At 42.7% G+C, this 15536-nt stretch overlaps 1 protein-coding gene across 20 annotated transcripts in view; it reads right to left on the minus strand.

Moving 5' to 3' along the window:
- Positions 1–11865: 11865 nt before the first annotated feature.
- Positions 11866–15536, minus strand: part of ARPP21 (cAMP regulated phosphoprotein 21) — a 201952-nt gene continuing 198281 nt past the window's right edge. For all 20 annotated transcript variants that reach the window (XM_076330892.1, XM_076330894.1, XM_076330895.1 and 17 more), the window contains 2 exons: positions 13813–13964; positions 11866–12658 (listed from right to left, as the gene is read on the minus strand). In XM_076330892.1, coding sequence (XP_076187007.1) covers positions 12401–12658; positions 13813–13964 — 410 coding nt within the window. In that variant the 3' untranslated portion in view covers positions 11866–12400. The remainder of the gene's footprint in view (positions 12659–13812; positions 13965–15536) is intronic.

Below are 15536 nucleotides of genomic sequence, written 5' to 3' on the forward strand. Positions count from 1 at the left end.
TATGTAAGATAACTTATGTTAGGGGGGAAAATATATTTTCCAGTGTATTGTCTGTTTTTATACTTTTAATACCACATTCCATTTCCAAGAGCATTTTGTAGCTATGAAGATTGTTTTAAAGAAAAAAAAAAACCAAAACCATTTTCAGTTAGTAAATTGTGAATTTAAAATCTACAAAATTCAGGGAGAAATTCAGAGATGGTGACAGTGCTTGAAAAACAATTCTTCCCTTCTCTTCTAATTATGGTCAATGGTCAATGGCATTTTAAGAAAAATGCACAGCTGAGAAAGCACACATAAGAAGGAGGAAATAAAAATGAGTGAATAAATAAAAAGGATTCAAGTACAACACTAAATTAGCTAATTATTTACACTCATCCTTGTTGGTTTTGGTGTTTGCCACTATCTTATGTGCACTGATAGCAGAGACATAACAAAACTGGAACACAACACAATTTTAATTAGCTAGGTTTTCAGAAGGACTTAATGTCAGTGTAAAACAACTCTATATGTGTCCTACCTCTTTCTATAGAACCATGATAGACATGATAAGGGTCAAAAAAATGCTGCTACCTTATATAGTAGCATCCAATGCATTAAACACAAGTGTGTCCCAGTGCCGCTCTCACCCCCCTAGCTTGCAGTCTAACATTTCTGAGGGCAGCTAAAGTTAGGGCTCTCTGAACAGTAAAGCAAGCTTATGTTTAAAAGCAAAGAGACGCATGACCAGAGCCCAGCAGCATGCCTGTGCAGGAGCCTCTCAGGCCTGCCTTGCCAGAACTCCACTGGCTGAGCTGGAGCCATCAAGACACCGCTCCGGTTTGCAGGAGAGCACACATCTTTGGGGAGAACGTGTCTATTCTGACTGAGATTGGAAAAATAACACTGGCAAAGTTGTTCTGTCCATTCCCTAGAGGGCTCTGCTTCTTCTAAAAGCCAAGCATGCAATATTTATACTGGTCATATCAGCTTACTTCTGTGCTGGACTTTGCCAAGCAGTTATCAGCGCTGGCTGGGAGGAGGCAACGCCGCCTGCTGAAGTGCAGCTCCAGATTCCAGCACTGCAGGCACAGGGGGCTCTTAATGCCTGGTTTGGCTGCTGTAAGTAAGCAAGAAACAAATGCAGGATTAAGTGTCACAGCAGATTACTGAGCAGGATGCCTGCTTTATCGTGACTCTGAGCTTCACAGATGCCAGGATGGCTCGGTCCACACAAGTGACCAGAAGGTCACATAGCTGCATGTCTAGGGCCATCGGCATTAGGCACTATTTGCAAGCTAAGTGTGGATGTGAACCAAAGCTGACTGACAGGAATGTGCATCTGTTGAAGCAGTTGGGCCTGCAGATGACATTCGTTGCTATCTGAAAGCCACCGACAACACGGGTCTCTGCTGTCAGGGTCTTAACTCCTGTGTAGGCTGGCGTGGGACCCAGATTCTCTTACAAGCTGCCAGCCACCATTTCACTCTGAAACGGACCAGCTGAGAAGCCAGACACAGATAAATGACTGTTGAGAAGAAATACAGTGGTTAATAGGCTGAAAAACAGAACGGTTGTGATCCTTCATTTTCTGGGATTCACAGACATAGTGGCACTGAATTGAAAGCCCTTGCTCCATTATCTGTCAGCAGCAAAGATCACATCCCAGCACTTCCCCTTGGTCTTCCCACAGCTCAAGATTTTACTAATTCTGAAGAAATAAGTCATTCTGTGAGAGAGCATCCCAGACCTTCAGGCCGTTTCTCCAACTACTACCCATGAGACACACTGCACTGATTCATTTTAAAAAGGCTGTGCTCCACTTTGGTAAAATATTGGGGGGTGGGGGTGTGTGTTTTAATGATAGTCGGCACAGGGCGTTGGCAACCCAGTAGTTGTCATTGGTCTACCTGGAATGATTTCTGTGCCCTGGGTATCATTTATCCCACTTCCCGCTGTCTAGAAGTTAGACGTCAAGCTGCACTAATTATCTTGGCTCCCTTATTGTCAATAGAGAGAGGAACGGGGACTTGCACAGAGCTGTTCATTCCACCCTAGAATATTGCATCCTCACAGATCTCTGTAAAGGATATGTCTTTATCATGAAAAACTGAGGATAATAGGAGGAAATATTCTTTGTCAGTAGCACAGGTTGAGAATCTCTAATGGTGCCTTTTCTGCCTGTGTTTCTGTGTGAGCTCAAAAGATCGGTCGTGTCCCACAGAACCAGTCCCATAGTGTGGTTATTAACATCTGTTTCATCTCCCTTCTGGATCTCAAGGATGCCAGAGCATTAGGCATCCTTTTTCTACTGATCTTACACATATTGCTGGTATTAGAAATGCCCTCCCTGGCACCTTGTGTATGGCCACAGCTGGCTTTTTCATGCTCCTGCCATACAAAGAGCACTACAACACTGTCCATAATAGGCACAGAGAAAAGGCAGCCAGGGTATGACTTCATTTGCAAGCCATGTTGGTATCAGGTCACACACATCTCTCGCCGGTGCTGGCGCACCTTCACAAGCAACCACGAGTGCAGGCTCCTCACTTTAGCCAGCAGCTTCAGAGACTGCCATGTTAATCTCTAGGGGCTCAGCACACATGCCCGAAGCATACAGCAGCATGTTATCTGCTCTGAACCTCCTTGCATGCTCCCAAAAAACAGCCGCCATCACACCTCTCTCACGGAATCTGCAAGCCATTTGTTTTCTGTGTGAGGTTTCAGAGCCCCTTTAACCCCAGCTCCCAGCAGTACAGGCTTATTTATGTGGAATGAAACTGGGCAGCACAAAGAGGAAGGGAAAAGGGGAAAAAAAATGCAGTAAAATTTCTCTTTTAGCCACCAGTAGCTGTCTCACAGCATCCACAGAGCTCATCACAGCAGAGCTGAGCAAAAAGGCCTTGCCACTGCAGTTTGCTCTCAGGTATTTCTGCTGCTTTTGAATGCAGAAGAAATTTTCAGTTCTCACAAAAAAGGCATACTTCTTTGCACAAAAATGTTTTAAAAGAGCCACTGGTACCTTTGTAGTTAAAATTCTCCCCCTGTTTTTTTAAAAAATATGCTTTATTGATGAGAAGAATGGTCATAAATTACAGTTATACCAGAAGGGTCCTGTGTTGGATGAGTGGTTTGAAAAAATTGCAGCTTCCCTTTACATACTTGTACTTGGACAATGTTTGTTACTCTCACTAGCAGACATTTTTGCTAAATAGATACATACAACTGTTCAGACAATTAGCCTTCCCACGAAAAAAAAAGATTTGATCCAAAACCCAATTATTTCTTAAGCAAAGAGGGGCAATGCTTCTAGTTCTGTACCACAGAACATCTGCTGTGCTGTAGAGCAAGGCAGCTTTCTAAAAAATGCAACCCCAGTCCAGGGGAGCATAGAAGCGCATGAATAAATAATAGAGCAACTCTCAGATCAAAATTTTTCCTGTGCTGTATGAATGCTTCATGTCCAGAGCTCATTCCACTGCTGTGTGACAGCTCTGATGTCTGCAACATCTTTATTTGGACATCAGCAGTAACTCCTTCCACCACATGCCAACTACATATAATCTTCAAGTCCCAATGGACTGGGAAGATAAAATCTGCTCAAGAAATACTTAAAGCAGACCTTTTTTCCCCCCTCTCCATCCCCAGGACAGCGGGAAGGGTACAGATTTACCCAAGCATCCAGATTTACCCAAGTGTCTTCCACATAATTTGGACCCCTTTGTAGATTCTGAAACACTCTCTGATAATTTCAGCCTAGTGGAAGATGGCAGTGAGCTCCATGACACGTGGTTTTCTGATATCCATGCCAATAAAGGAAGCATCAAGCTGTGCATAACCCATAGTCATGGGAATATGTTGCCCAACGGGCTTAAGCACCCAATAGGAAGCAGGACTGTGGATGCCTGAAGCAGTTCTGAATTACAGCACGCTGTATGTCTCAGTGTTTCATCTGTACAGATGAAACAAAATGAGAGAGTGGCTACTAATGCACACAGGAGCTTGGTTCAAGTGCCATGTGTGAGCTTCACGCAAATGCATTCCTGCTTGCTCCGCATGAGGGAAACCTCACCTCAAGCTTAAGTGTAGTCAAGACTTGACCCTCACTGAAAATTTGGGTCAAGGAGATTCTGGATGCTGGTTGGCCTCCATTTTTACTTGCTGTTAATGTGACTAACTGAGAGTGTATGTGTGAATTGCTCTAAACTGTTATTTGTAGGAAGTTTACAAATATCCAGCACTTTGCTTTAAGGTGTGATCTCCTGGCCTTTACAATGGGTGGCATAGTCTGAAAGTAATTTCTTTTTTTTTCCCTGTGGACATATTCTCTAATGTATTTGAGAAGTTTTTATCTCAAAGGCAGAATTTGTCCAGATTTACCATTTAAAGGTCTGATCTCAATGTCAATTTTTTCCCTCCTTGGTTCTTAGATAAGGTCATTTGTTGTGCAAATAACTGCATGAAATTTTGCACATCAAAGGATTGTACTGTGTGACCACCCACCTCCTGACATCGTGTCCCATGACTAAATCGTGCCCTCAATGAATCAGCAACACTTAGCTTGGAAAACAGGAGCATGGTTCATGAGAAATTTTGTTAAACCTTTGCTTTTAATTAAAAGGCTTTAGAAAAAAACCAAACAATTCTTTTTTCTCTGTCATGAAAATTTTTACTCACATACACATGCACAGAAGCTCTTTTCCCCCACAAGCTCCACCTGGCATAAGATTTGATTCTGGTGAGATCAAAGTTAATGGGAGCCAAGTAGAAAATTTCCAGTCTTGTCTACTATCAATTCACTTGGTCTTCCTATCACACTCAGTGGCCCAGTGGCCACCACCTACAAAAAAAATTATGAAAGGATTTAATGTACATCTGTTTTCCACACAGATAAAAGCAGTTTTTCATGATGGTGGAGATGATCTGGCATAGATTTGCAAGCAAAACCTGGGTATGGCAAGAGCCTTGATTCACAACCATATGATTCACCCTTAGGGTGAATCATAAAAAAAGACGTAGCCTTGGAAACTGTTAAGTCTGCTTTTTATCTCAAGATACGCAGCACTTTTTGAGGAGACCTTTTTAAAGCATTCCCCTAGGGATATATTAGTAGAGTTCAATGGAAATAATTTCTGTACTGGGGAGTATATATCTTTGCTATAACATTATCTTCTACTTACATTTCCTCTTTACAACTGTCTTTTGTAAAACTGCACCCACAACATAAAAGGCAAAGTTTTTTTTTTACTTATTTTCCTAAATCTGCAGCCTCCAAAATTATTCATTATAAACACAAGGATGAACTGATATGTAGTGCTTTGTTAAACATGTGTAGGTTTGCAGATCTCCAAATAAAAACCAGGGAATAATTCAATACTGCTTTTCAACAAACCATCCATAAGTTTACCCAGAACACCTGTTATTCTTCAGCTTGAAAGCTAATCTCAGGTGCTCTCTTGCAGTTTATTCCTGTAATTCCTACATCAGTTAACCTCTCTCAAGTAAGTGACAAAATACTATAAAAAACACCTAGTAGCAACTACACCTGATGCTCAGAAAAGCCAGGACTTTTGACATGAAATAACAGATTATATACCAAAAGCCACCTGAAAAAAAAAATTTCAATTATCATCAACTAAAGTGAACAACTCTTAGGACAAAAGCATTGCTTGTGCATAATTAATCTTTACAACAATAATGAACAATTATATGCTACAAAGAAGAAATGAAAGATGATGAAAAGATCATGAGGCACTTACCACTGGAAGGTTTATTTCATCCTCAACATGGTATTACATCCTACTCTGAATAGCAGAACAAGCAGCTGTGTAAGGCCAGTCGTAGTTACTCATGCAGTCAGGGGCATTTGACACTAAACAAACTGAGGAAAATTAACCCAAGGTTAGCCTCACCTCCTCCTGATCCTTACAGGTTTTGTTACAGGATGGACTCTGTCAGGTGGTATCAATTTATTTTTTATTTGCTTATTAAGTATTGGGTAACAAATACTGCTTTATGGAACTGCCATATTTGGTCAGGTCAGAGCTTCATTCCCAGTCCAATACTCATCTCTAATAGTGTCTGGAGAAAGGTTTAAGAATGGGGCAATGATACGGCAACATTTCTTAGGCTGTTCTCTGCCTCTGTGAGCTAAATACTGGCTGTCTGTATTTAGCAGCCTTCAGTACAACTTTCTTCTCTGACCTTGTCCACCCATTTCGGAAACCACACCTAATGTCCTGCAGCAAGGAGTGCCACAGGTTGTCTACATACTTTATGAGGAAAAAAGAGCTCTTCTCCTGTTTTCTTTGTTTGGAGACTGCTGTTTTAATAAGCAATTTTTTTTTTCTCTTATGTCCCCGTGTCCTTATATCAGGAGAGGTAATGAGGAGTCATCCCCTTCCACAGTTGTGGGATATTGTAAAAAGAGCCAGAAGAGTGGGGTTTGATTTCCCCCTCTGACATGCACTGGAAAGCAGTATTTTTAGCAGTATTCCACCTAAAGCCTAACTCCGCAAAACATACAGCAGTATAGCAATACTTCATGCCACTCACTGAATGCTGAGCCAACCATCCTCAGAAACACTGTGTGGCATTATTTAACTATCAGTCCACTGCTTCGAAGGCTCGTTATATCCACTTTTCTGAAGAATGAAAGGAACCAGGAGAGAAGAGAGTAAATTCTTACAGGAAACCAAGGGCAGATATTCAATGAGAAATGGGGATCTTTTGCCCTGTTTTGGAAGTGGGCATCCCCAAAACTGCCACATCATCCATATTACGGTGGGCACAGGCGATGTGCACTCAGTGAGGCTTCTTCCCCTCCAAAAGGGGAAGGTACTCAATGACTTTTTTGCCTTGGTCTTCACCAGCAAGTGCTCGAGCCTCACCACCCAAGCCGCAGAAGGCAAAGGCAGGGACTGGGAGAATGAATAGCTACCCACTGTGGGAGAACATCAGGTTTGAGACCATCTAAGGTACCTGAAGGTGCACAAGTCCATGGGACCCAATGAGATTCATCCGTGGGTCCTGAAGGAACTGATAGATGAAGTTGCTAAGCCACTATCCATCGTGTTTGAGAAGTCGTGGCAGTCCGGTGAAGTTCCCACTTCCCGTGTGAACCTCATGAGGTTCAACAAGGCCAAATGCAAGGTCCTGCACCCAGGTCGGGGCAACCCCTGGTATCAATACAGGCTGGGGGATGAAGGGATTGAGAGCAGCCCTGCCAAGAAGGACTTGGGGGTACTGGTGGATGAAAAGCTGGACATGAGCCGGCAATGTGCGCTCGCAGCCCAGAAGGCCAATTGTATCCTGGGCTGCATCAAAAGCAGCGTGGCCAGCAGGTCGAGGGAGGTGATTCTGCCCCTCTGCTCTGCTCTGGTGAGACCCCACCTGCAGTACTGCGTCCAGCTCTGGAGCCCTCAGCACAGGAAAGACATGAACCTGTTGGAGCGGGTCCAGAGGAGGGCCACAAAAATGATCAGGGGGCTGGAACACCTCTCCTGTGAAGAAAGGCTGAGAGAGTTGGGGTTGTTCAGCCTAGAGAAGAGAAGGCTTTGGGGAAACCTTGTTGCAGCCTATCAATATTTAAAGAGGGCTTATAAAAAACATGGTGGCAAACTTTTTAGCAGGGCCTGTTGTGACAGGACAAGGGGGAATGGCTTTAAACTAAAGGGGGGTAGATTTAGACTAGATATAAGGAAGAAATTTTTTATGCTGAGGGTGGTGAAACACTGGCACAGGTTGCCTAGAGAGGTGGTGGATGCCCCATCCCTGGAAACATTCCAGGTCAGGTTGTACGGGGCTCTGAGCAACCTGATCTAGTTGAAGATGTCCCTGCCCATGGCAGGGGGGTTGGACTAGATGACCCTTAGAGGTCCCTTCCAACCCAAACTATTTTATGATTCTATGATTCTAAAACACTCAAGGCATTTCTATCGCCTGCCACGCAGCTTTGAGTAGCACTTGAGGCTCGTAGGATTACTGTCGAAGCACTAGTCAGAGCTTGGCTCAATGATTGCCCTAAGCTGGCCACTGCCTAAGAGTAGAAGGTGATGTCCTGCATCATAAATGTAGTTTTAGACAACATGAGCTAAACAGGTGTTGAAGCTGTGAGCATTTTTGAAGCATAGTCTGTGGGCTTAAGCATAAGTAGCGTATTCCTGAAGACTAAGGGAACTAGTCTGCCTCTTCCTTGCCAGTCAAGAGAGGAGCCCTGGAAGACAGCAAATCATAGCTCCCAGACTTGGCTGGGCATCACCCTCCACCAGAGCCCCTCCACTGAACATTAAGGGAGGATACTCCCCAGTTATCCCAAAGGGGCAACACCTGCCACAGCTCAACAGCCTTGTGAACGGGAGGGCTGAAAGGACACTGACGAGTGCACATTTTGCATGGCTTTTGGGAAAGCCAGTGGAAGAATTGCATACAAGCACTCAATGGCCGTGCCAGGGCAGGTCGCCATGCTACAGAGCAGCTTAATGGGGCAGAGAGTGAGATGCTCTGGGCATGCCACAGCCTCCCTGAGCGTTTCCATTCCCTGCTGCTGGGATAATTTATGCAGTCTTCCTTCAGTGCAGGAAGCTGTTCACATGGAGTTAAACAGAAACATAAAGGAATACAGTTTTAGAAGGAAATCATTCACTTCTCAGGCAGCACAAAGGACAAAACAATAGCAAATGGCATCTGGCTTCTGTTAGGATGTACAGCTTCTGCAAATTACAGCCCAAATGATTTAGACCCATCCAAAAGGCAGATCAGTGTCATCTGATGCAGTCAGCTTAATTCAGGATATGCCTCTTTGGTTTCTCAGTGCAATATAAATTAAAAAAACAGTGGCAAATTAAATATGTATGGGGCCTCAGGAGAACTTTCCATCAGGTTCAGAATTTAAAAAAGACGGAGATAGCAAAACACAACTACCAAAGCAAGTAGGCAGCAGGTAAAGGGAAAATGCAATGAACAGCCCCTAGCACTGCAGCAGGCCTGCCACAGAGTGGCTGCCCGAGCCTGCCGAATTCAAAAGGAAGACTGCAGAAAAACAAGCCCACTGTGACAGAGCAACCCCACAGGAGCGGAGCATGTCCTTTAAATCATTTCACTACTACAAGCTAGACTCTGAATTCAAGGTGACCAACTGCTGAGTTGCTTGAACTCAGTTTGGCCAGGTGAGTCAAATAGCACTCCTCTTATGGAGGGTGCCTACAAAATGTTTTAAAGGACTGAGAAAAAAGCGCCCAGCTTCACCTACCCACTTTGGTTTTATGTATTTGCAGGTCACTTCTTTTTCCTCCTCCTCACCTTCTGACAATGACTTAATACTGAAACATCTCTATTTTAATAGCAGAAGGCTGCTAAGCGATCCAGCTCAGAATATTTTTATTAATGAACAAAAAGTTTAGGAGAAAGACTTAAAGATATTGTATGATTAAAAAAATAAAATTAGAGAATAATATTTGTGCTTCACTTGATATAGAAACAGAATCACTTAATTGTCTTCAAATATAAAATCTTCCAGCGTAAAGCAAGTATGTGCACCACCACGTGAGATGTCTCCCCCATGTATAGGATACCTTAATAATTAGGGCATTCTCCATAGCTGAGGGAGATCAAATTCAGTTTCCTCTTATGCCTAAGGAGATTCAAACTCTTTGGAGAGTGAGACAATCAGAGGATGTAGGCCATTTTGGAGTGGGTGGCTGTGACCTCCTCCTGAAACTGCTCAATTTTACATGAAAATTTAAAGTCTCATTTCAGCAGGAAGGTGCATGAACGTGCAGGTAGGTGCTGCTGCCACAAGGCTGAGAGAGTCAGGCAACGGGATCCCTGCTCCCACAGCTATTTGCATGTTTTACAGGAGCTGGTCATTGAATGGGCAGAGACAGGTAAATCATGGGAATTCATGGCCATGGTCAATCATGGGATATGCTGTTTGCCAAGGGGACATGACAATAAGTGGCACAAGGACATGAGGAAATTGTATCTTTACAGAAGCAAGATTCCAAGGCTTTGCTTTTTGACTCCCTTCCCCATCGCTACTGAGAGAATCTACATCCCAGTTTGCCGTCGATCTGTGATGCTGAAGGCAGATTTTTTTTACCAGGCAATTCATTCATAGTTCTCTGACAAGAAGGAAGATCAGTAAGGTAACAGTAGTGCTTCAGAGAAGAGAAGAAACGGGACTTAAATATAGTGATTACCAAAGGGTCTCTTCACTTCAGACACCGCGTGCACAGAGATTTGCCCCCCCTCCCCGCTCATTCAGCCTGGCTACACACAACGTGTCCTGCGCAAGGTCACCCACAGGTCCTTCCTGCTGGACTCTGGAGCCTTGACGGAGAAGGACAGCCATTCATTCAGCCGTCAGTCATTCAGCGGCAGTAAACCCAATTATGTGCAATTATAGTAATGCTAGGAGAGAAACCTCCATAGTATATAAAACATTAAAAGGAAATAAGCCATACAATGCAGGGCATCTGAACTGAGAGCTCAGGGTCACAGGCAAAATTCAAACGCGGTATCTTGATTTAAAAAAGGAAAAAAAAAAAAAAAAATCAATCAGTAGGCTCTCCCAAGGCATTTCACCTCTAATTGAAGAGTGAATTGTTTACTTACCTGCTCATGTTCTTGACTGTCTCTCAGCAAATGAATTGTGATTACACTACATAAAATTCAGTGTTTGGCTTTCTTATGATCCCATAGGACTGGATTCCACACTTTAAGACACATATGTAAAAAAAGACTGAACTCTGAAATATATCTGTTCGTTGTATAGAAAAGAAAAATGTTTGTTTTAAATATGGGTTGTAGCCCTTCCAGTTCCTGCTTCCATAGCTGAAGTGCGTAAAGAAAGGCCCCTGTCTTACAGGTACAATAAAAGCTGTTTCACATTCAGATTAACGATGGCCAAGGGCCTTATAGGCTGCTGTTATCTTGGGTGTACCTAAAATCATACCATGACACATACAGATTTTACGCACAGAAGGATCTCAGATTCTTTCATGATGCATATGCATAATTCTGGAGTGCTCAACTCCTACCTATTTTAAAGGTGTTCAAAACTGATCAAAAATGCAGCTTAAGTGAAAAACAACACAGGCTTTTGTCTGGTAAACACATTTGTGACTCAAATGTTGCCATCACTGAAGCAGAATGAAGAACTCCATGCAGCATTTATGAAGAATAATATAACAGAACAAGCTGGGAATTTCAGTGAGCATGACATAATAATGAGAAATGCCACAGGAATTAAAAAAACTGTTCTAAAAATTCCTGGCAAACCACTGTGCTGCATGTTTTAAGAGCCAAACCCCCAAATATATTGTTCATCCCCACTACTTGAGCATGATGGACCAGATTCTTGGGTTGTCATCTTTTTGTTGCAAAATGGCTTTATAGCTGGAGTACCAATAATTGGATAGAGCATCTCTATGTAGCAGAAGAATTGCTGGGTACTATGGTTGCTACGTTAGTAGCAACCGATCTTCCAGCCAGTGGATGGGATATCACAGGACATCTACGGCTTCTTATACACAACTGTCGTATGGCCTCTTGAAAAGGTATGACTTAGTAGAGCCTTGTAGCAGTGGTGAATTGTGTTTGTGACATTACTGGTCCTAGGGATTGGAAAAGCACAAACTTAGTTTAAGATGATCTGGTACATCATTCATTGAACACTTTCTGGATGTCTACGCTACAATTTCCAAGTGGCCTTAGCAGTTATGGTACTGCATGCTAAGAGAGGTATGTTGCCTTCCATAAGCCCATTAAGCATCATTCCCCCCCTTAGCTTCACCTGAAACAAGAGAATGCAGAACCAAAGGGAAGTTCACTCACTCAGAAACAGAGAGGAGACCAAGCAGGTGGTAGAAACATGACCTTTCTCCATGAGGTCAAATAGCTTTATTGTGATTAAGCACTACAATACAGTATATATCCATAAAAAAACTCTATAGTGTATATAAATTATTCCTTCCATTCAGTAATTCTTTTTTTGTTTTTGTTTTTTATTCATTTCCATTACAGCTTTGGTACAATGTGATTTTATTATATTTTTAAATACCTTTAGCTTCACAAACTCAACACAAAGTACAAAACTAATCCGAATTGGGGATATTACAATCTACACAGTGGTGTTCAGTGGTAGGAAAAAATCTTACCTCAATGAATTCATGTCACTAGCTAAGCTATAAAGGCATACCTAGCAGACATGACAAAAATATGCACCATTAACCAGCAAACATTTTTTTTTCAAAATTTATTTTTTATTTTTTTTTACAGATTTTTCCAGCAGCAAATCACTTGAGCATAGTCAGTTCTTATGTCCTCAACTGATTATCCTGTTGTGTTCCTCTTCATTTGAAGGCCATGAGTTGTCAAATAACGCACCGCTATCCTTGTATATCCACACTAAGCCACAGTGTCAGTACTTGACCTGCCACCCTGCATTGTTAATGCTCGCACAGTTTGTCCTGCAGCTGGCAGAAATAACTGGAACGTTATTGGAGGGGCAGTGTGGGGCAATCAACCGTAGGTTGTTCTGTGGGGCAGGAGGTATGACATTACAGTAGACAGGCATTCCAGTGGCTGTAAGTGTTCCTTGACCTGATTGATTAGGTAGCATGATTGGTTGTTGATATGATTGTTGCGGCAATCCTTGAGAACCCTGGGTCATTGGCACCTAGGTAGGAATACAGAAATACGTAGGAAAAAAATATAATTAGTAAACAAATTAAAGTAGGTCCCAAGCATTCCTATCTTCCTTCTAGCTGAATTTGAGTATACAACACATGTTCTGCCAAAATGTGTCGTTCTCTGCTGCTCAGAACTGTTCCCATCCCTGAGGATCTTCTTTTGCTGGAGAAGGGTTAAAGAGAAGTCTCTCTACTCCTGGTCTAGTAAGTGGCTCTATCACGATCTAGCTGAATGTGGATTTCCGGGATCAGTGCAAACAGAAGACTCAACCCTGGTATATCTAGGCCATCTAAAAGGTCTAAACCTTTAACCTGATCGTTAACCTTTAAAACACATTTTCAGTACGGTACTTCTGAACACACAAGGGGAAAATTTTACCCACGAGCAATTCCCCCATTTCCATCTGGGTTGCTATAGTGTTTTCAGAGAAGCCGAGGGAAAAGATGAATGGCTGCTCAGTCAGTGCGAACTATTAAAATGAATTAGATGTCATTTAGTTTTTTAACTTTCCAGAGGGACCAGCAGGAAACGTAAGCACAGGCCACCTCATAGGTTCTCACAGGCTCTTGGCATATCTCACAGAATCCAGGTATAAAGTTGGGGAAATATGTCTGGGTAACTCAGGGACTTGGTAAAAATCAAGCCACTTCTCTCTCCCCAAAACCCAATAAACAAAAATCTATCTGGCTACAGCTTGTTACAGAAGACATGGTGAGATCCTTGGCAGGAGTCTCTACAGATGAGTAATCTTTAACTGGATCAGGCAAAGCTCTCAACTTCATTACAGGAAACAATATTACATTGGCAAAAAAAAAAGAACAATGTTCTGTCTTTTTTTTAAATTCGTTTTCTTCGCAGGAAGAAGTATAATTCCATCACCCTTTGTGACATTTTACCCACACTGCAGGCTGTAATAAATAGTTCATTTAAAGAATTCCCAATTCAGAATGAAAATCTGGAGTACTAAGAATATGTAAACAGGAAGCAAAGAAACCAATTTGACTTAGAAGTGTACTTATCAGGAGGCCTCCTGCCACACACTATCCTAATGAAGTAATGAAGACCGTTCTGTGATAGGAAAACTTAATTCAGTTAAGCACTCTCCGAGAAAATCAGTCTTTCTTTACGGCTTCCAAGTACCTGATAAGACGACATGGCTGGATACTGCACCATCATGCCTTGCACCTGATTTCCCTGTTGATTATTCATCAGGTTCTGGCTTTGGGGTGGCTGCTGGATTCCCATAAGACCCTGGAACCCCTGCTGCTGGTTCGGCAGGACAGGCTGGTAACCTGGAAGAAGAAAGCTGTCTTCAAATACTCTGTTGCTTGTAGGGGCAAAATCAAAACTGTTCTAAGGAACCGCAACTGATTCCATCATTTCTCCCCACATTCGTCAAAAAGTTGCTCTATTTCTAGAGAAGCATTACTAGAAGTGAAAATTGAAGGGGAATAAACAAATGCTGAGAGCTGACAAGCCTGGCAGGCTAACACGAGCAGGCAGCACACTTTCCTCATGCTCTTCAACCCCATGGCAGAGACCACCCTGAGGGATGCCTGATTGTAGCGCAGGATTGTGAAGTCCTGAACAGACACAGGGTGCTACTGGCTTCTGGCTGCTTCCTCAGAGGCAAAACTCCCACCGGCTTCAAGGACATCAGTATTTGGCCTTCACAGTCTAATCTGGTAGTTTTCTTTCAGGTCACGTTTCTTATCTTACCCTCTTACCTTTCTTGTAGCGCAGCTCCCTAGCATGATGTAAACAGAGAAGGCTTTATTTAATCAAGAAGAACATCTGTATACACACTGGCTCCTCCTTGCAAGGCTTTTTATATGATTAGAGCATATTAAGGGTCATATTCCACCCTACTAGCTTCGTGTTTGGCAAAAGAGGGCAATCATAAAAGTTAGGGAGCGCCTGGTCCTCCCCGTTGCTCAGTGGGAACACTGCTGACACACAAGTGACTGCCCGGGGATGAGAAGTTGATGCTTCTGTTTCAACCTGCAATCGGCTCTGCGTTCAAAGTCACCACAACATTGCAGGTTTTCTGCTGGGACAGCTCCTCTAGGACTAACTGAGAAATGGGCAAAGTCTGGATGATCTGGAGGGCAAAGCTGCTAATGAGGCAGAAGCGTGGATGGGAAGTGAAGTGTGGGCGGTGCGCTGCTTGGCAGCAATGCCATCCAGCCCGAGAATGAGTCTCCGGGGATGGAAGTGGGCTCGCCAGGTGATGCTACTATTTAGAGATGAAGGATTTTGCAGAAAAAGTGGGAAAGGAAAGGAAGATGCAGAAAGATCCTGTCCTTGAAAAATGCAGCCAGCCACAGTCATTAGAAATCTATGAATAATTTCTCATTAAGACATTCCCTGTCCTTTAGCACTCATATTTTTTAACATGCAGTTATGCAGTGCACTATTAACTCTGTAGCGATGTTCTCAGAATAAGCATATTTCAGGCAAAGAAGAATTATCAGGAGCAACGCTGTGTTATTTTTATACGAAAAATGTGTGTCAAGTCCGCTCAATTTATATTCATGAATACAGTACACCATTCAATATACTTCACGAATGGGAAATCATCACCTGGGTATTTCTTCATTATGTAAGAAAAATAAAGCAACCAATATCTCTGTTTCTGCAGGTCTATTGTCAACTGATAGCTTTCCTTCAAAATCTTTTCTGATGCCAGAGAAACGTTGGGTATCTCTGATCAATTTTTTAGCATTAAAGATGCCTTTCCACAGATATGAGATTAATGTCTCCAGTCAACTGAGCAAAATAAAAAAAAAAAAATTCCACAAGTGATTAACTTGGCTGGGATACAGCATCAAACATCTCCCAAATGCACAAGATTATTATACATT

The sequence above is a fragment of the Aptenodytes patagonicus genome, chromosome 2, assembly GCF_965638725.1.
Source record: "Aptenodytes patagonicus chromosome 2, bAptPat1.pri.cur, whole genome shotgun sequence".
Taxonomy (NCBI): Eukaryota; Metazoa; Chordata; class Aves; order Sphenisciformes; family Spheniscidae; genus Aptenodytes; species Aptenodytes patagonicus.